The sequence below is a fragment of the Bufo gargarizans genome, chromosome 1 (assembly GCF_014858855.1).
Source record: "Bufo gargarizans isolate SCDJY-AF-19 chromosome 1, ASM1485885v1, whole genome shotgun sequence".
NCBI lineage: Eukaryota > Metazoa > Chordata > Amphibia > Anura > Bufonidae > Bufo > Bufo gargarizans.
Window position 1 is genome coordinate 99,702,391 of NC_058080.1, and position 22,128 is coordinate 99,724,518.

The window sequence follows — 22,128 nt, forward strand, 5'->3', positions numbered from 1 at the left end:
GGCCATATACTAAATCAGGGGCAAGCTGCGCCCGTCACCAAGTGCATTTAACCAGCAATAGTCTGTTCATTTTTTGGCCATATACTACATCAGGGGCAAGCTGCGCCGGTCACCAAGTGCATTTAACCCTCAGTAGTGTGGTTGGTCAAGCTGTGACACCAAGTGCATTTAACCAGCAATAGTCTGTTCATTTTTTGGCCATATACTACATCAGGGGCAAGCTGCGCCCGTCACCAAGTGCATTTAACCAGCAATAGTCTGTTCATTTTTTGGCCATATACTACATCAGGGGAAAGCTGCGCCCGTCACCAAGTGCATTTAACCAGCAATAGTCTGTTCATTTTTTGGCCATATACTACATCAGGGGCAAGCTGCGCCCGTCACCAAGTGCATTTAACCCTCAGTAGTGTGGTTGGTCAAGCTGTGACACCAAGTGCATTTAACCAGCAATAGTCTGTTCATTTTTTGGCCATATACTACATCAGGGGCAAGCAGCGCCCGTCACCAAGTGCATTTAACCCTCAGTAGTGTGGTTGGTCAAGCTATCACACCAAGTGCATTTAACCAGCAATAGTCTGTTCATTTTTTGGCCATATACTAAATCAGGGGCAAGCTGCGCCCGTCACCAAGTGCATTTAACCAGCAATAGTCTGTTCATTTTTTGGCCATATACTACATCAGGGGCAAGCTGCGCCCGTCACCAAGTGCATTTAACCCTCAGTAGTGTGGTTGGTCAAGCTATCACACCAAGTGCATTTAACCAGCAATAGTCTGTTCATTTTTTGGCCATATACTAAATCAGGGCAAGCTGCGCCCGTCACCAAGTGCATTTAACCAGCAATAGTCTGTTCATTTTTTGGCATATACTACATCAGGGGCAAGCTGCGCCCGTCACCAAGTACATTTAACCCTCAGTAGTGTGGTTGGTCAAGCTGTGACACCAAGTGCATTTAACCAGCAATAGTCTGTTCATTTTTTGGCCATATACTACATCAGGGGCAAGCTGCGCCCGTCACCAAGTGCATTTAACCAGCAATAGTGTGGTTATTTTTTGGCCATATCCCAGTCTAATTCTGTCACTAAATCCATACCGGTCACCCAGCGCCTAAATACTAGGCCTCAAATTTATATCCCGCTAAATCTGTCGTTACCGCTGTACTGTTGTGGCTGGGCAAGTTATTTAGTGTCTGTCAAAGCACATTTTTTGTTTAGGGTTAAAATACAATTCCCAATTTAGCAATTTCATAATTTAGTGGTTTCTGCTATATCAGAGCTATTTGAAATCTATCCCTAAAAGGGTATATAATATTCAAGGTGCACATAGGGTCATTCAGAATAACTTCACACACACGCTACTGTGCATTTCCAAGTCCAATTCTGTTAGCAAATCCATACCGGTCTCCCAGCGCCTAAATACTAGGCCTCAAATTTATATCCCGCTACATCTGTCGTTACCGCTGTCCTGTTGTGGATGGGCAAGTTATTTAGTGTCCGTCAAAGCAAATTTTTTGTTCTGGGTTGAAATACAATTCCCAATTTAGCAATTTCATAATTTAGTGGTTTCTGCTATATCAGAGCTATTTGAAATCTATCCCTAAAAGGGTATATAATATTCAAGGTGAACATAGGGTCATTCAGAATAACTTCACACACACGCTACTGTGCATTTCCAAGTCCAATTCTGTTAGCAAATCCATACCGGTCTCCCAGCGCCTAAATACTAGGCCTCAAATTTATATCCCGCTACATCTGTCGTTACCGCTGTCCTGTTGTGGATGGGCAAGTTATTTAGTGTCCGTCAAAGCAAATTTTTTGTTCTGGGTTGAAATACAATTCCCAATTTAGCAATTTCATAATTTAGTGGTTTCTGCTATATCAGAGCTATTTGAAATCTATCCCTAAAAGGGTATATAATATTCAAGGTGAACATAGGGTCATTCAGAATAACTTCACACACACGCTACTGTGCATTTCCAAGTCTAATTCTGTTAGTAAATCCATACCGGTCACCCAGCGCCTAAATACTAGGCCTCAAATTTATATCCCGCTACATCTGTCGTTACCACTGTACTGTTGTGGCTGGGCAAGTTATTTAGTGTCCGTCAAAGCACATTTTTTGTTCTGGGTTGAAATACAATTCCCAATTTAGCAATTTCATAATTTAGTGGTTTCTGCTATATCAGAGCTATTTGAAATCTATCCCTAAAAGGGTATATAATATTCAAGGTGCACATAGGGTCATTCAGAATAACTTCACACACACGCTACTGTGCATTTCCAAGTCTAATTATGTTAGTAAATCCATACCGGTCACCCAGCGCCTAAATACTAGGCCTCAAATTTATATCCCGCTACATCTGTCGTTACCACTGTACTGTTGTGGCTGGGCAAGTTATTTAGTGTCCGTCAAAGCACATTTTTTGTTCTGGGTTGAAATACAATTCCCAATTTAGCAATTTCATAATTTAGTGGTTTCTGCTATATCAGAGCTATTTGAAATCTATCCCTAAAAGGGTATATAATATTCATGGTGCACATAGGGTCATTCAGAATAACTTCACACACACGCTACTGTGTATTTCCAAGCCCAATTCTGTTACTAAATCCATACCGGTCACCCAGCGCCTAAATACTAGGCCTCAAATTTATATCCCGCTAAATCTCTCGTTACCGCTGTCCTGTTGTGGCTGGGAAAGTTATTTAGTGTCCGTCAAAGCACATTTTTTGTTCTGGGTTGAAATACAATTCCCAATTTAGCAATTTCATAAGTTAGTGGTTTCTGCTATATCAGAGCTATTTGAAATCTATCCCTAAAAGGGTATATAATATTCAAGGTGCACATAGGGTCATTCAGAATAACTTCACACACACGCTACTGTGCATTTCCAAGTCTAATTCTGTTAGTAAATCCATACCGGTCACCCAGCGCCTAAATACTAGGCCTCAAATTTATATCCCGCTAAATCTGTCGTTACCGCTGTCCTGTTGTGGATGGGCAAGTTATTTAGTGTCCGTCAAAGCACATTTTTTGTTCTGGGTTGAAATACAATTCCCAATTTAGCAATTTCATAATTTAGTGGTTTCTGCTATATCAGAGCTATTTGAAATCTATCCCTAAAAGGGTATATAATATTCAAGGTGCACATAGGGTCATTCAGAATAACTTCACACACACGCTACTGTGCATTTCCAAGTCCAATTCTGTTAGTAAATCCATACCGGTCACCCAGCGCCTAAATACTAGGCCTCAAATTTATATCCCGCTGAATTTGAATACAATACATTGGGCCAAATAATATTTTTGTTGTTGTGGTGAACCATAACAATGAGGAAAACATCTAGTAAGGGACGCGGACGTGGACATGGTCGTGGTGGTGTTAGTGGACCCTCTGGTGCTGGGAGAGGACGTGGCCGTTCTGCCACATCCACACGTCCTAGTGTACCAACTACCTCAGGTCCCAGTAGCCGCCAGAATTTACAGCGATATATGGTGGGGCCCAATGCCGTTCTAAGGATGGCCTGAGCAGGTACAGGCATTAGTCAATTGGGTGGCCGACAGTGGATCCAGCACGTTCACATTATCTCCCACCCAGTCTTCTGCAGAAAGCGCACAGATGGCGCCTGAAAACCAACCCCATCAGTCTGTCACATCACCCCCATGCATACCAGGGAAACTGTCTCAGCCTCAAGTTATGCAGCAGTCTCTTATGCTGTTTGAAGACTCCGCTGGCAGGGTTTCCCAAGGGCATCCACCTAGCCCTTCCCCAGCGGTGAAAGACATAGAATGCATTGACGCACAACCACTTATGTTTCCTGATGATGAGGACATGGGAATACCACCTCAGCATGTCTCTGATGATGACGAAACACAGGTGCCAACTGCTGCGTCTTTCTGCAGTGTGCAGACTGAACAGGAGGTCAGGGATCAAGACTGGGTGGAAGACGATGCAGGGGACGATGAGGTCCTAGACCCCACATGGAATGAAGGTCGTGCCACTGACTTTCACAGTTCGGAGGAAGAGGCAGTGGTGAGACCGAGCCAACAGCGTAGCAAAAGAGGGAGCAGTGGGCAAAAGCAGAACACCCGCCACCAAGAGACTCCGCCTGCTACTGACCGCCGCCATCTGGGACCGAGCACCCCAAAGGCAGCTTCAAGGAGTTCCCTGGCATGGCACTTCTTCAAACAATGTGCTGACGACAAGACCCGAGTGGTTTGCACGCTGTGCCATCAGAGCCTGAAGCGAGGCATTAACGTTCTGAACCTGAGCACAACCTGCATGACCAGGCACCTGCATGCAAAGCATGAACTGCAGTGGAGTAAACACCTTAAAACCAAGGAAGTCACTCAGGCTCCCCCTGCTACCTCTTCTGCTGCTGCCGCCTCGGCCTCTTCCTCCGCCTCTGGAGGAACGTTGGCACCTGCCGCCCAGCAAACAGGGGATGTACCACCAACACCACCACCACCACCTCCGTCACCAAGCGTCTCAACCATGTCACATGGCAGCGTTCAGCTCTCCATCTCACAAACATTTGAGAGAAAGCGTAAATTCCCACCTAGCCACCCTCGATCCCTGGCCCTGAATGCCAGCATTTCTAAACTACTGGCCTATGAAATGCTGTCATTTAGGCTGGTGGACACAGACAGCTTCAAACAGCTCATGTCGCTTGCTGTCCCACAGTATGTTGTTCCCAGCCGCCACTACTTCTCCAAGAGAGCCGTGCCTTCCCTGCACAACCAAGTATCCGATAAAATCAAGTGTGCACTGCGCAACGCCATCTGTAGCAAGGTCCACCTAACCACAGATACGTGGACCAGTAAGCACGGCCAGGGACGCTATATCTCCCTAACTGCACACTGGGTAAATGTAGTGGCAGCTGGGCCCCAGGCGGAGAGCTGTTTGGCGCACGTCCTTCCGCCGCCAAGGATCGCAGGGCAACATTCTTTGCCTCCTGTTGCCACCTCCTCCTTCTCGGCTTCCTCCTCCTCTTCTTCCACCTGCTCATCCAGTCAGCCACACACCTTCACCACCAACTTCAGCACAGCCCGGGGTAAACGTCAGCAGGCCATTCTGAAACTCATATGTTTGGGGGACAGGCCCCACACCGCACAGGAGTTGTGGCGGGGTATAGAACAACAGACCGACGAGTGGTTGCTGCCGGTGAGCCTCAAGCCCGGCCTGGTGGTGTGTGATAATGGGCGAAATCTCGTTGCAGCTCTGGGACTAGCCAATTTGACGCACATCCCTTGCTTGGCGCATGTGCTGAATTTGGTGGTGCAGAAGTTCATACACAACTACCCCGACATGTCAGAGCTGCTGCATAAAGTGCGGGCCGTCTGTTCGCGCTTCCGGCGTTCACATCCTGCTGCTGCTCGCCTGTCTGCGCTACAGCGTAACTTCGGCCTTCCCGCTCACCGCCTCATATGCGACGTGCCCACCAGGTGGAACTCCACCTTGCACATGCTGGACAGACTGTGCGAGCAGCAGCAGGCCATAGTGGAGTTTCAGCTGCAGCACGCACGGGTCAGTCGCACTACAGAACAGCACCACTTCACCACCAATGACTGGGCCTCCATGCGAGACCTGTGTGCCCTGTTGCGCTGTTTCGAGTACTCCACCAACATGGCCAGTGGCGATGACGCCGTTATCAGCGTTACAATACCACTTCTATGTCTCCTTGAGAAAACACTTAGGGCGATGATGGAAGAGGAGGTGGCCCAGGAGGAGGAGGAGGAGGAGGAAGAGGGGTCATTTTTAGCACTTTCAGGCCAGTCTCTTCGAAGTGACTCAGAGGGAGGTTTTTGGCAACAGCAGAGGCCAGGTACAAATGTGGCCAGCCAGGGCCCACTACTGGAGGACGAGGAGGACGAGGATGAGGAGGAGGTGGAGGAGGATGAGGATGAAGCATGGTCACAGCGGGGTGGCACCCAACGCAGCTCGGGTCCATCACTGGTGCGTGGCTGGGGGGAAAGGCAGGACGATGACGATACGCCTCCCACAGAGGACAGCTTGTCCTTACCCCTGGGCAGCCTGGCACACATGAGCGACTACATGCTGCAGTGCCTGCGCAACGACAGCAGAGTTGCCCACATTTTAACCTGTGCGGACTACTGGGTTGCCACCCTGCTGGATCCACGCTACAAAGACAATGTGCCCACCTTACTTCCTGCACTGGAGCGTGATAGGAAGATGCGCGAGTACAAGCGCACGTTGGTAGACGCGCTACTGAGAGCATTCCCAAATGTCACAGGGGAACAAGTGGAAGCCCAAGGCCAAGGCAGAGGAGGAGCAAGAGGTCGCCAAGGCAGCTGTGTCAATGCCAGCTCCTCTGAGGGCAGGGTTAGCATGGCAGAGATGTGGAAAACTTTTGTCAACACGCCACAGCTAACTGCACCACCACCTGATACGCAACGTGTTAGCAGGAGGCAACATTTCACTAAAATGGTGGAACAGTACATGTGCACACCCCTCCACGTACTGACTGATGCTTCGGCCCCATTCAACTTCTGGGTCTCTAAATTGTCCACGTGGCCAGAGCTAGCCTTTTATGCCTTGGAGGTGCTGGCCTGCCCGGCGGCCAGCGTTTTGTCTGAACGTGTATTCAGCACAGCAGGGGGCGTCATTACAGACAAACGCAGCCGCCTGTCTACAGCCAATGTGGACAAGCTGACGTTCATAAAAATGAACCAGGCATGGATCCCACAGGATCTGTCCGTCCCTTGTCCAGATTAGACATTAACTACCTCCCCTTAACCATATATTATTGGACTCCAGGGCACTTCCTCATTCAATCCTATTTTTATTTTCATTTTACCATTATATTGCGAGGCTACCCAAAGTTGAATGAACCTCTCCTCTGTCTGGGTGCCGGGGCCTAAATATATGCCAATGGACTGTTCCAATGTTGGGTGACGTGAAGCCTGATTCTCTGCTATGACATGCAGACTGATTCTCTGCTGACATGAAGCCAGATCCTCTGTTACGGGACCTCTCTCCTCTGCCTGTGTGCTGGGACTAAATATATGCCAATGGACTGTTGCAGTGGTGGCTGACGTGAAGCCTCATTCTCTGCTATGACATGCAGACTGATTCTCTGCTGACATGAAGCCAGATTGTCTGTTACGGGACCTCTCTCCTCTGCCTGGGTGCTGGGCCTAAATATATGCCAATGGACTGTTGCAGTGGTGGCTGACGTGAAGCCTCATTCTCTGCTATGACATGCAGACTAATTCTCTGCTGACATGAAGCCAGATTGTCTGTTACGGGACCTCTCTCCTCTGCCTGGGTGCTGGGCCTAAACTTATGAAAATGGACTCTTACAGTGGTGGGTGACGTGAAGCCTCATTCTCTGCTATGACATGCAGACTAATTCTCTGCTGACATGAAGCCAGATTGTCTGTTACGGGACCTCTCTCCTCTGCCTGGGTGCTGGGCCTAAATTTATGACAATGGACTGTTGCAGTGGTGGGTGACGTGAAGCCTGATTCTCTGCTATGACATGCAGACTGATTCTCTGCTGACATGAAGCCAGATTGTCTGTTACGGGACCTCTCTCCTCTGCCTGTGTGCTGGGCCTAAATATATGCCAATGGACTGTTGCAGTGGTGGCTGACGTGAAGCCTCATTCTCTGCTATGACATGCAGACTAATTCTCTGCTGACATGAAGCCAGATCCTCTGTTACGGGACCTCTCTCCTCTGCCTGGGTGCTGGGCCTAAATTTATGAAAATGGACTCTTACAGTGGTGGGTGACGTGAAGCCTGATTCTCTGCTATGACATGAAGACTGATTCTCTGCTGACATGAAGCCAGATTGTCTGTTACGGGACCTCTCTCCTCTGCCTGGGTGCTGGGCCTAAATATATGCCAATGGACTGTTGCAGTGGTGGCTGACGTGAAGCCTCATTCTCTGCTATGACATGCAGACTAATTCTCTGCTGACATGAAGCCAGATTGTCTGTTACGGGACCTCTCTCCTCTGCCTGGGTGCTGGGCCTAAACTTATGAAAATGGACTCTTACAGTGGTGGGTGACGTGAAGCCTCATTCTCTGCTATGACATGCAGACTAATTCTCAGCTGACATGAAGCCAGATTGTCTGTTACGGGACCTCTCTCCTCTGCCTGGGTGCTGGGCCTAAATTTATGACAATGGACTGTTGCAGTGGTGGGTGACGTGAAGCCTGATTCTCTGCTATGACATGCAGACTGATTCTCTGCTGACATAAAGCCAGATTGTCTGTTACGGGACCTCTCTCCTCTGCCTGTGTGCTGGGCCTAAATATATGCCAATGGACTGTTGCAGTGGTGGCTGACGTGAAGCCTCATTCTCTGCTATGACATGCAGACTAATTCTCTGCTGACATGAAGCCAGATTCTCTGTTACGGGACCTCTCTCCTCTGCCTGGGTTCCGGGGCCTAAATATCTGAGAATGGACTGTTCCAGTGGTGGGTGACGTGAAGCCAGATTCTCTGCTATGGGACCTCTCTCCAATTGATTTTGGTTAATTTTTATTTATTTAATTTTTATTTTAATTCATTTCCCTATCCACATTTGTTTGCAGGGGATTTACCTACATGTTGCTGCCTTTTGCAGCCCTCTAGCCCTTTCCTGGGCTGTTTTACAGCCTTTTTAGTGCCGAAAAGTTCGGGTCCCCATTGACTTCAATGGGGTTCGGGTTCGGGACGAAGTTCGGATCGGGTTCGGATCCCGAACCCGAACATTTTCGGGAAGTTCGGCCGAACTTCTCGAACCCGAACATCCAGGTGTTCGCTCAACTCTACTCAGGAACAAAATTCTAGAACTGATTTAATATAGCATTTTTGATAGAATATGTATGATCTTGGTCTTGGTCTAAAGACGCATTCATACAGGCCAGAGCACGAAAGGGGGCACTGCAGGGGGCATTCTAACTACATGGAGCACAGCTGTAGGCATTCTAACTTTATGAGGCACTGCAGGGGGGCATTATAAATACTGGCACTACTACAGGGGACATTATAACTACTGGAGCTACTACAGGGGCCAGGGGTGTTGCCAGGTTAAAACATTCAGGGCCTGGGCCCCTGATGTTTTGTTCCAGGCCCCGAATGTACTTCCTGCCAGCTACTGTAGATACAACTGTATTGCCGTCCTCAGGACAGCAATACAATTGAATCTAATGCACTGCAAGAATTGAAGGACCTGTGATGACATCACAGTCACGTGATCAGTGCAAAAGGCAGTGGTTGAGGACCTGTGATGATGTCACTAGTGCACGAGAGGACAGCGGCACCCAGCAGTGAAGAGGAGAAGTCCTGGTGAAGAGGCTGTGGTGAGGTCTGCTACATGAGGAGAGGTAAGTGGAGGGATAGATTCTCAGTGTGAGAGGCAAAGGAATGCTGGGAGTTGTGGTTATTTAACTGTGACTGCATGTTAGGGCTGTAGGGAGTAATGTTATTTTTATGGGACTGAATGTTGAGGGGATGATGTTATTTAAATGAGACTGCATGTTGAAGGCAGCTATGGGAGGGGATGATGTTATTTATATCGGACTGTATGTTGAATACGGCAATGGGAGGGAGTGATGTTATTTACATGGGACTGTATGTTAATGGCGGCTGTGGGAGGGAGTGATGTTATTTACATGGGACTGAATGTTGAGGGAGTGATGTTATTTACATGGGACTCCATGTTGAAGGCAGCTGGGGGAGGGAGTGATGTTATTTACATGGGGCTGTATGTTGATGGCGGCTGTGGGAGGGAGTGATGTTATTTACATGGGAGTGAATGTTGAGGAGGTGATGTTGTTTACATGGGATTGCATGTTGGAGGCGGCTGTGGGTGTGTGATATTATTTACATGGGAATGTATATTGAAGGTGGCTTGGGTGGTAATGTTATTTACATGAGACTGTATATTGGAGGGGGCTGGAGAGCTGGTGTGATGTTATTTACATGAGACTGCATGTTGGAGGTGGCTGGGGCAGGGTGATGTTATTTACATAAGACTGTATGTTGAAGGCAGCTATGGGAGGGGATGATGTTATTTATATCGGACTGTATGTTGAATACGGCAATGGGAGGGAGTGATGTTATTTACATGGGACTGTATGTTAATGGCGGCTGTGGGAGGGAGTGATGTTATTTACATGGGACTGAATGTTGAGGGAGTGATGTTATTTACATGGGACTCCATGTTGAAGGCAGCTGGGGGAGGGAGTGATGTTATTTACATGGGGCTGTATGTTGAGGAGGTGATGTTGTTTACATGGGATTGCATGTTGGAGGCGGCTGTGGGTGTGTGATATTATTTACATGGGAATGTATATTGAAGGTGGCTTGGGTGGTAATGTTATTTACATGGGACTGTATATTGGAGGGGCTGAAGGGAGGAGAGTAATGTTATTTACATGGGACTGTATTTTGGAGGGGGCAGGAGAGATGGTCTGATGTTATTTGGGACTGTATGGTGGAGGGAGGAACATAACTACAGGGGGCATTGCAGGGGGCATTATAAATACTGGGGGCACTTTAAAGCGAGCATTATAACAGTAGGGGGCAATATAAATACTGAGGGTTCTTCAGGGGGAGCATTATAATAGTAGGGGGCAATATAAATACTGGGGGCACTGTAGGGGACATTAAGCATTCCTATTTCTACTGGGGGCTCAATCAGAGTGACTTATAGATCCGCCTTTTTTCTACTAAGAGCACTATGGGGGTCTTATTACTACTGGAGAGAGCTTTATTACCACTGGGGGAACATTAGGGGGCCTTATTTCAACTAGGGGCTCTGTGAGGGCATTAATAATACTGGAGGGCTCTTCTACTAATGGAGGCACTCTTCCGGAGCATAATCACTGTTGGCACTGTAGGCGTCAGTATTACTAATGAGGATATTCTAGAAGGGAATTACTATTAGTGGGACTTTAAGGAGCACTGTTACTAGGGGGGGGGGGGCACTCATTTTTTTTCAGGAAAGTATTTGGGGGTATTGGGGAGCACAGCAAGCAGCAGGATAACACTGTTGGGACTCGAGATTGGGGGATGATAATAGAAGGGCCCCGGATCTTTTGAGACCTTAGAAACGCCCCTGCAAGTGGCTTAATAAATATTAGGGCCACTATAAGAGGCATAATAACTACTGGGGACACTACAGCTGCCCTGCTATATAAAAAACACACACCAGTTCTGGGTTAGCTTTTCACAAGAAGAATTGCCTGATGTGAATGATGCCTCGCATATAAGACCTCTCAGAAGACCTACGATTAAGAATTGTTGACTTGCATAAAGCTGGAAAGGGTTATAAAATTATCTCCAAAAGCCTTGCTGTTCATTAGTCCACGGTAAGACAAATTGTCTATAAATGGAGAAAGTTCAGCACTGCTGCTACTCTCCCTAGGAGTGGCCGTCTTGTAAAGATGACTGCAAGAGCACAGCGCAGACTGCTCAATGAGGTGAAGAAGCATCCTAGAGTGTCAGCTAAAGACTTACACAAGTCTCTGGCATATGCTAACATCCCTGTTAGCGAATCTACGATACATAAAACACTAAACAAGAATGGATTTCATGGGAGGATACCACAGAGGAAGCCACTGCTGTCCAAAAAAAAAATTGCTGCACATTTACAGTTTGCACAAGAGCACCTGGATGTTCCACAGCAGTACTGGCAAAATATTCTGTGGACAGATGAAACCAAAGTTGAGTTGTTTGGAAGAAACACACAACACTATGTGTGGAGAAAAAGAGGCACAGCACACCAACATCAAAACCTCATCCCAACTGTAAAGTATGGTGGTGGGGGCATCATGGTTTGGGGCTGCTTTGCTGCGTCAGTTCCTGGACGGATTGCTATCATCAGGAAAAATGAATTCCCAAGTTAATCAAGACATTTTGCAGGAGAACTTAGGGCCATCTGTCCACCAGCTGAAGCTCAACAGAAGATGGGTGTTGCAACAGGACAAAGCATAGAAGTAAATCAACAACAGAATGGCTTAAACAGAAGAAAATACGCCTTCTGGAGTGGCCCAGTCAGAGTCCTGGCCTCAACCCGATTGAGATGCTGTGGCTTGACCTCAAGAAAGCGATTCACATCAGACATCCCAAGAATATTGCTGTAGAGAGGAATGGTCAAGAATTACTCCTGACCGTTGTGCATGTCTGATCTGCAACTACAGGAAACATTTGGTTGAAGTTATTGCTGCCAAAAGAGGTTCAACCAGTTATTAAGTCCAAGGGTTCACATACTTTTTCTACCTGCACTATAAATGTTTACATGGTGTGTTAAATAAAACATGGTAACATTTAATTCTTTGTGTGTTTATTAGTTTGAGCAGACTGTGATTGTCTATTGTTGTGACTTAGATGAAGATCAGATCACATTTTATGACCAATTTGTGCAGAAACCCTTATAATTCCAAAGGGTTCACATACTTTTTCTTGCAACTGTATACGACCAACTTTGAGATCCCTGGCTTATATAGTATTTGTCGGGCCACACATGGACTTGCCACGTGAAACAAAGGTGCTTCTGTGAAGTAAATTCTTTGCATGGGTTTGCTGTAACTCAGTGGGGGAGATTTATCAAACTGGTGTAAAGTAGAACTGGCTTAGTTGCCCATAGCAACCAATCAGATTCAACCTTTCATTTTCCAAAGGAATCTGATTGGTTTCTATGGGTAACTAAACTAGTTCTACTTTACACCAGTTTCATAAATCTACCCCTTTATTTTTAATGCGTTATGTTTAACGTTTAATGTTTTCTACAGTACATTCCTAAGTTTAAAAAAAATGAAGTAGTTCTGAAGGTAGTCTCGATTTTTTCACGTTTTGATTTTATATATTGCATACATGTTAACTAGAAGTAGCTCATAGAAGGGAGTATGTTTGAAGGATCAGATTTGTTTGTAGTCTGTTATTGTAAAGACATATCAATTTGCACAGTCACTGGAACACAGATCACTGGGACAACTTTAGACTGTTGCAAAGTTGTTTACTTTTTAGATATTTTTCAATGGTGGACATAGCCTTTAAATGAAATAGAATTACAATTTAGCAAAGAAATATACAAAAGAAAAATCAGTCAATATTGCAGATTTTCATCTCCATTGCATTACATATATTGCATACAGTTTTACTATTTAAATGAGTAGTTTGAGATTTGAAAAAAAATAAAGATTCAGAAACGGCACCGTTATTCACGACTGACAGAGCCAATAGATAACCGTGGCCTTGTTTTTGGAGAAAAGACCATATGTTTCTAATCCCACACAATCCTTATGAAATGGAATGCTACATACCTCATCCAATATAACATATTTGATTCTTTTCACCCATTCTTGTCGATGTGGAGCCAACAGGAGAATTTCCAAACATTGTGGCACAGTGACCAGCACCTGGAATGAAACAAATGAAGAACAAAGATCAAAACTAGGATTGGACCCTGTAGGCCAAAAAGTTGAAATCAAAAAGCATTTTGCCCAGTATAACATGCATGTTAGCAAGGGTGCACCTACAATGAGGCGAGGTCTTGGGAGGCACCACCTAGCAACAAGTGGGGGTGGGAAGAGGCCTTTTCCCTGCACCGCATCCTGACCGCAGCGTGAAGGTAAGTAGTTGTGTTGATTATTTTTAATTTGGCAGCATGTCATTGGCCTACTATGGGGAGGGCGTTATTATAACTGACAGAGAACTATGAGGACATTGGCTCTACTGGGGGTACTAAAAGGGAATATTTTTTGTACTGGCACACAGAAGGGGCATTTTTTGTACTGGCACACATTATAAGGGAGTATTTTTTTGTACTGGCACACATTATAAGGAGGTATTTTTTGCACTGGAACAGATTTTAAGGGGGCACTTTTTGTAATGGCACACGTTATAAGGGGTATTTTTTCGTGCTGGCACACATTATAAGGGGTACGTTTATACTGGCACACATTATAAAAAGGTATTGTTTGTATTGGCACACATTATAAGGGCATTGTTTGTACTGATGCACATTATAAAGGGGTACGTTTGTACTGGCGCACATTACAAGGGACTTTTTTTTGCATGTGTGCACATTATAAGGGAATATTATTTGTACTGGCACACATTATAAAGGGTATTTTTTGTACTAGAACACATTATAAATGGATATTTTTGGGTTCTGGCACATATTATAAGGGTATATTTTTTGTAACGGCACACATTATAAGGGGATTTTTTTTTTTACTGGCTGACATTATAAAGGGGGATTTTTTCTATTGGCACATAGTATAAGGAGAGACTTTTGTACTGGCAAACATTTTATAGGGTGTATTTTTTACTGGTACACATTATAATGGGATATTTTTGTACTGCCACTAGGGATGAGCGAACTCGAACTGTATAGTTCGGGTTCGTACCGAATTTTGGGGTGTCCGTGACACGGACCCGAACCCGGACATTTTCGTAAAAGTCCGGGTTCGGGTTCGGTGTTCGTCGCTTTCTTGGCGCTTTTGTGACGCTTTCTTGGCGCTTTTTGAAAGGCTGCAAAGCAGGCAAGCGTCATACTACTTGCCCCAAGAGGCCATCACAGCCATGCCTACTATTAGCATGGCTGTGATTGGCCAGAGCACCATGTGACCCAGCCTCTATTTAAGCTGGAGTCACATAGCGCCGCCCGTCACTCTGCTCTGATTAGCGTAGGGAGAGGTTGCGGCTGCGACAGTAGGGCGAGATTAGGCAGATTAACTCCTCCAAAGGACTTGATTATTGATCGATCTGCAGCTGTGGGTCATTGAGCTGCTGATACTCAATTGCTCACTATTTTTAGGCTGCCCAGACTGTTTGTCAGTCACATTTTTCTGGGGTGATCGGCGGCCATTTTGTGTCTTGTGGTGCGCCAGCACAAGCTGCGACCAAGTGCATTTAACCCTCAATGGTGTGGTTGTTTTTTGGCTAAAGCCTACATCAGGGTGAAGCTGTCACACCAAGTGCATTTAACCAGCAATAGTCTGTTTATTTTTTGGCCATATACTACATCAGGGGCAAGCTGCGCCCGTCACCAAGTGCATTTAACCCTCAGTAGTGTGGTTGGTCAAGCTATCACACCAAGTGCATTTAACCAGCAATAGTCTGTTCATTTTTTGGCCATATACTAAATCAGGGGCAAGCTGCGCCCGTCACCAAGTGCATTTAACCAGCAATAGTCTGTTAATTTTTTGGCCATATACTACATCAGGGGCAAGCTGCGCCCGTCACCAAGTGCATTTAACCCTCAGTAGTGTGGTTGGTCAAGATATCACACCAAGTGCATTTAACCAGCAATAGTCTGTTCATTTTTTGGCCATATACTAAATCAGGGGCAAGCTGCGCCCGTCACCAAGTGCATTTAACCAGCAATAGTCTGTTCATTTTTTGGCCATATACTACATCAGGGGCAAGCTGCGCCCGTCACCAAGTGCATTTAACCCTCAGTAGTGTGGTTGGTCAAGCTGTGACACCAAGTGCATTTAACCAGCAATAGTCTGTTAATTTTTTGGCCATATACTACATCAGGGGCAAGCTGCGCCCGTCACCAAGTGCATTTAACCCTCAGTAGTGTGGTTGGTCAAGCTATCACACCAAGTGCATTTAACCAGCAATAGTCTGTTCATTTTTTGGCCATATACTAAATCAGGGGCAAGCTGCGCCCGTCACCAAGTGCATTTAACCAGCAATAGTCTGTTCATTTTTTGGCCATATACTACATCAGGGGCAAGCTGCTCCCGTCACCAAGTGCATTTAACCCTCAGTAGTGTGGTTGGTCAAGCTATCACACCAAGTGCATTTAACCAGCAATAGTCTGTTCATTTTTTGGCCATATACTAAATCAGGGGCAAGCTGCGCCCGTCACCAAGTGCATTTAACCAGCAATAGTCTGTTCATTTTTTGGCCATATACTACATCAGGGGCAAGCTGCGCCCGTCACCAAGTGCATTTAACCCTCAGTAGTGTGGTTGGTCAAGCTGTGACACCAAGTGCATTTAACCAGCAATAGTCTGTTAATTTTTTGGCCATATACTACATCAGGGGCAAGCTGCGCCCGTCACCAAGTGCATTTAACCCTCAGTAGTGTGGTTGGTCAAGCTATCACACCAAGTGCATTTAACCAGCAATAGTCTGTTCATTTTTTGGCCATATACTAAATCAGGGGCAAGCTGCGCCCGTCACCAAGTGCATTTAACCAGCAATAGTCTGTTCATTTTTTGGCCATATACTACATCAGGGGCAAGCTGCTCCCGTCACCAAGTGCATTTAACCCTCAGTAGTGTGGTTGGTCAAGCTATCACACCAAGTGCATTTAACCAGCAATAGTCTGTTCATTTTTTGGCCATATACTAAATCAGGGGCAAGCTGCGCCCGTCACCAAGTGCATTTAACCAGCAATAGTCTGTTCATTTTTTGGCCATATACTACATCAGGGGCAAGCTGCGCCCGTCACCAAGTGCATTTAACCCTCAGTAGTGTGGTTGGTCAAGCTGTGACACCAAGTGCATTTAACCAGCAATAGTCTGTTAATTTTTTGGCCATATACTACATCAGGGGCAAGCTGCGCCCGTCACCAAGTGCATTTAACCAGCAATAGTGTGGTTATTTTTTGGCCATATCCCAGTCTAATTCTGTCACTAAATCCATACCGGTCACCCAGCGCCTAAATACTAGGCCTCAAATTTATATCCCGCTAAATCTGTCGTTACCGCTGTACTGTTGTGGCTGGGCAAGTTATTTAGTGTCCGTCAAAGCACATTTTTTGTTCAGGGTTGAAATAAAATTCCCAATTTAGCAATTTCATAATTTAGTGGTTTCTGCTATATCAGAGCTATTTGAAATCTATCCCTAAAAGGGTATATAATATTCAAGGTGCACATAGGGTCATTCAGAATAACTTCACACACACGCTACTGTGCATTTCCAAGTCTAATTATGTTAGTAAATCCATACCGGTCACCCAGCGCCTAAATACTAGGCCTCAAATTTATATCCCGCTAAATCTGTCGTTACCGCTGTCCTGTTGTGGATGGGCAAGTTATTTAGTGTCCGTCAAAGCAAATCTTTTGTTCTGGGTTGAAATACAATTCCCAATTTAGCAATTTCATAATTTAGTGGTTTCTGCTATATCAGAGCTATTTGAAATCTATCCCTAAAAGGGTATATAATATTCAAGGTGCACATAGGGTCATTCAGAATAACTTCACACACACGCTACTGTGCATTTCAAAGTCTAATTCTGTTAGTAAATCCATACCGGTCACCCAGCGCCTAAATACTAGGCCTCAAATTTATATCCCGCTACATCTGTCGTTACCACTGTACTGTTGTGGCTGGGCAAGTTATTTAGTGTCCGTCAAAGCACATTTTTTGTTCTGGGTTGAAATACAATTCCCAATTTAGCAATTTCATAATTTAGTGGTTTCTGCTATATCAGAGCTATTTGAAATCTATCCCTAAAAGGGTATATAATATTCAAGGTGCACATAGGGTCATTCAGAATAACTTCACACACACGCTACTGTGCATTTCCAAGTCTAATTCTGTTAGTAAATCCATACCGGTCACCCAGCGCCTAAATACTAGGCCTCAAATTTATATCCCGCTACATCTGTCGTTACCACTGTACTGTTGTGGCTGGGCAAGTTATTTAGTGTCCGTCAAAGCACATTTTTTGTTCTGGGTTGAAATACAATTCCCAATTTAGCAATTTCATAATTTAGTGGTTTCTGCTATATCAGAGCTATTTGAAATCTATCCCTAAAAGGGTATATAATATTCAAGGTGCACATAGGGTCATTCAGAATAACTTCACACACACGCTACTGTGCATTTCCAAGTCTAATTATGTTAGTAAATCCATACCGGTCACCCAGCGCCTAAATACTAGGCCTCAAATTTATATCCCGCTACATCTGTCGTTACCACTGTACTGTTGTGGCTGGGCAAGTTATTTAGTGTCCGTCAAAGCACATTTTTTGTTCTGGGTTGAAATACAATTCCCAATTTAGCAATTTCATAATTTAGTGGTTTCTGCTATATCAGAGCTATTTGAAATCTATCCCTAAAAGGGTATATAATATTCAAGGTGCACATAGGGTCATTCAGAATAACTTCACACACACGCTACTGTGCATTTCCAAGTCCAATTCTGTTAGTAAATCCATACCGGTCACCCAGCGCCTAAATACTAGGCCTCAAATTTATATCCCGCTAAATCTCTCGTTACCGCTGTCCTGTTGTGGCTGGGAAAGTTATTTAGTGTCCGTCAAAGCACATTTTTTGTTCTGGGTTGAAATACAATTCCCAATTTAGCAATTTCATAATTTAGTGGTTTCTGCTATATCAGAGCTATTTGAAATCTATCCCTAAAAGGGTATATAATATTCAAGGTGCACATAGGGTCATTCAGAATAACTTCACACACGCTACTGTGCATTTACAAGTCTAATTCTGTTAGTAAATCCATACCGGTCAACCAGCGCCTAAATACTAGGCCTCAAATTTATATCCCGCTAAATCTCTCGTTACCGCTGTCCTGTTGTGGCTGGGAAAGTTATTTAGTGTCCGTCAAAGCACATTTTTTGTTCTGGGTTGAAATACAATTCCCAATTTAGCAATTTCATAATTTAGTGGTTTCTGCTATATCAGAGCTATTTGAAATCTATCCCTAAAAGGGTATATAATATTCAAGGTGCACATAGGGTCATTCAGAATAACTTCACACACACGCTACTGTGCATTTCCAAGTCTAATTCTGTTAGTAAATCCATACCGGTCACCCAGCGCCTAAATACTAGGCCTCAAATTTATATCCCGCTAAATCTGTCGTTACCGCTGTCCTGTTGTGGATGGGCAAGTTATTTAGTGTCCGTCAAAGCACATTTTTTGTTCTGGGTTGAAATACAATTCCCAATTTAGCAATTTCATAATTTAGTGGTTTCTGCTATATCAGAGCTATTTGAAATCTATCCCTAAAAGGGTATATAATATTCAAGGTGCACATAGGGTCATTCAGAATAACTTCACACACACGCTACTGTGCATTTCCAAGTCCAATTCTGTTAGTAAATCCATACCGGTCACCCAGCGCCTAAATACTAGGCCTCAAATTTATATGAATTTGAATACAATACATTGGGCCAAATAATATTTTTGTTGTTGTGGTGAACCATAACAATGAGGAAAACATCTAGTAAGGGACGCGGACGTGGACATGGTCGTGGTGGTGTTAGTGGACCCTCTGGTGCTGGGAGAGGACGTGGCCGTTCTGCCACATCCACACGTCCTAGTGTACCAACTACCTCAGGTCCCAGTAGCCGCCAGAATTTACAGCGATATATGGTGGGGCCCAATGCCGTTCTAAGGATGGTAAGGCCTGAGCAGGTACAGGCATTAGTCAATTGGGTGGCCGACAGTGGATCCAGCACGTTCACATTATCTCCCACCCAGTCTTCTGCAGAAAGCGCACAGATGGCGCCTGAAAACCAACCCCATCAGTCTGTCACATCACCCCCATGCATACCAGGGAAACTGTCTCAGCCTCAAGTTATGCAGCAGTCTCTTATGCTGTTTGAAGACTCCGCTGGCAGGGTTTCCCAAGGGCATCCACATAGCCCTTCCCCAGCGGTGAAAGACATAGAATGCACTGACGCACAACCACTTATGTTTCCTGATGATGAGGACATGGGAATACCACCTCAGCATGTCTCTGATGATGACGAAACACAGGTGCCAACTGCTGCGTCTTTCTGCAGTGTGCAGACTGAACAGGAGGTCAGGGATCAAGACTGGGTGGAAGACGATGCAGGGGACGATGAGGTCCTAGACCCCACATGGAATGAAGGTCGTGCCACTGACTTTCACAGTTCGGAGGAAGAGGCAGTGGTGAGACCGAGCCAACAGCGTAGCAAAAGATGGAGCAGTGGGCAAAAGCAGAACACCCGCCGCCAAGAGACTCCGCCTGCTACTGACCGCCGCCATCTGGGACCGAGCACCCCAAAGGCAGCTTCAAGGAGTTCCCTGGCATGGCACTTCTTCAAACAATGTGCTGACGACAAGACCCGAGTGGTTTGCACGCTGTGCCATCAGAGCCTGAAGCGAGGCATTAACGTTCTGAACCTGAGCACAACCTGCATGACCAGGCACCTGCATGCAAAGCATGAACTGCAGTGGAGTAAACACCTTAAAACCAAGGAAGTCACTCAGGCTCCCCCTGCTACCTCTTCTGCTGCTGCCGCCTCGGCCTCTTCCTCCGCCTCTGGAGGAACGTTGGCACCTGCCGCCCAGCAAACAGGGGATGTACCACCAACACCACCACCACCACCTCCGTCACCAAGCATCTCAACCATGTCACACGGCAGCGTTCAGCTCTCCATCTCACAAACATTTGAGAGAAAGCGTAAATTCCCACCTAGCCACCCTCGATCCCTGGCCCTGAATGCCAGCATTTCTAAACTACTGGCCTATGAAATGCTGTCATTTAGGCTGGTGGACACAGACAGCTTCAAACAGCTCATGTCGCTTGCTGTCCCACAGTATGTTGTTCCCAGCCGCCACTACTTCTCCAAGAGAGCCGTGCCTTCCCTGCACAACCAAGTATCCGATAAAATCAAGTGTGCACTGAGCAACGCCATCTGTAGCAAGGTCCACCTAACCACAGATACGTGGACCAGTAAGCACGGCCAGGGACGCTATATCTCCCTAACTGCACACTGGGTAAATGTAGTGGCAGCTGGGCCCCAGGCGGAGAGCTGTTTGGCGCACGTCCTTCCGCCGCCAAGGATCGCAGGGCAACATTCTTTGCCTCCTGTTGCCACCTCCTCCTTCTCGGCTTCCTCCTCCTCTTCTTCCACCTGCTCATCCAGTCAGCCACACACCTTCACCACCAACTTCAGCACAGCCCGGGGTAAACGTCAGCAGGCCATTCTGAAACTCATATGTTTGGGGGACAGGCCCCACACCGCACAGGAGTTGTGGCGGGGTATAGAACAACAGACCGACGAGTGGTTGCTGCCGGTGAGCCTCAAGCCCGGCCTGGTGGTATGTGATAATGGGCGAAATCTCGTTGCAGCTCTGGGACTAGCCAATTTGACGCACATCCCTTGCTTGGCGCATGTGCTGAATTTGGTGGTGCAGAAGTTCATACACAACTACCCCGACATGTCAGAGCTGCTGCATAAAGTGCGGGCCGTCTGTTCGCACTTCCGGCGTTCACATCCTGCTGCTGCTCGCCTGTCTGCGCTACAGCGTAACTTCGGCCTTCCCGCTCACCGCCTCATATGCGACGTGCCCACCAGGTGGAACTCCACCTTGCACATGCTGGACAGACTGTGCGAGCAGCAGCAGGCCATAGTGGAGTTTCAGCTGCAGCACGCATGGGTCAGTCGCACTACAGAACAGCACCACTTCACCACCAATGACTGGGCCTCCATGCGAGACCTGTGTGCCCTGTTGCGCTGTTTCGAGTACTCCACCAACATGGCCAGTGGCGATGACGCCGTTATCAGCGTTACAATACCACTTCTATGTCTCCTTGAGAAAACACTTAGGGCGATGATGGAAGAGGAGGTGGCCCAGGAGGAGGAGGAGGAGGAGGAAGAGGGGTCATTTTTAGCACTTTCAGGCCAGTCTCTTCGAAGTGACTCAGAGGGAGGTTTTTGGCAACAGCAGAGGCCAGGTACAAATGTGGCCAGCCAGGGCCCACTACTGGAGGACGAGGAGGACGAGGATAAGGAGGAGGTGGAGGAGGATGAGGATGAAGCATGGTCACAGCGGGGTGGCACCCAACGCAGCTCGGGTCCATCACTGGTGCGTGGCTGGGGGGAAAGGCAGGACGATGACGATACGCCTCCCACAGAGGACAGCTTGTCCTTACCCCTGGGCAGCCTGGCACACATGAGCTACTACATGCTGCAGTGCCTGCGCAACGACAGCAGAGTTGCCCACATTTTAACCTGTGCGGACTACTGGGTTGCCACCCTGCTGGATCCACGCTACAAAGACAATGTGCCCACCTTACTTCCTGCACTGGAGCGTGATAGGAAGATGCGCGAGTACAAGCGCACGTTGGTAGACGCGCTACTGAGAGCATTCCCAAATGTCACAGGGGAACAAGTGGAAGCCCAAGGCCAAGGCAGAGGAGGAGCATGAGGTC

At 46.5% G+C, this 22,128-nt stretch overlaps 1 protein-coding gene across 4 annotated transcripts in view; it reads right to left on the reverse strand.

Annotated features, from left to right (window-relative positions):
* The window catches only part of DDX60 (DExD/H-box helicase 60), a 646,547-nt gene that overhangs the window by 303,509 nt on the left and 320,910 nt on the right, over positions 1–22,128 (reverse strand). For all 4 annotated transcript variants that reach the window (XR_006390268.1, XM_044296988.1, XM_044296981.1 and 1 more), the window contains exon 19: positions 13,277–13,372. Coding sequence is in view for 3 of the 4 variants with exons in the window: in XM_044296988.1 (XP_044152923.1) it covers positions 13,277–13,372 (96 nt within the window). In the remaining variant the exon portion in view is untranslated. The remainder of the gene's footprint in view (positions 1–13,276; positions 13,373–22,128) is intronic.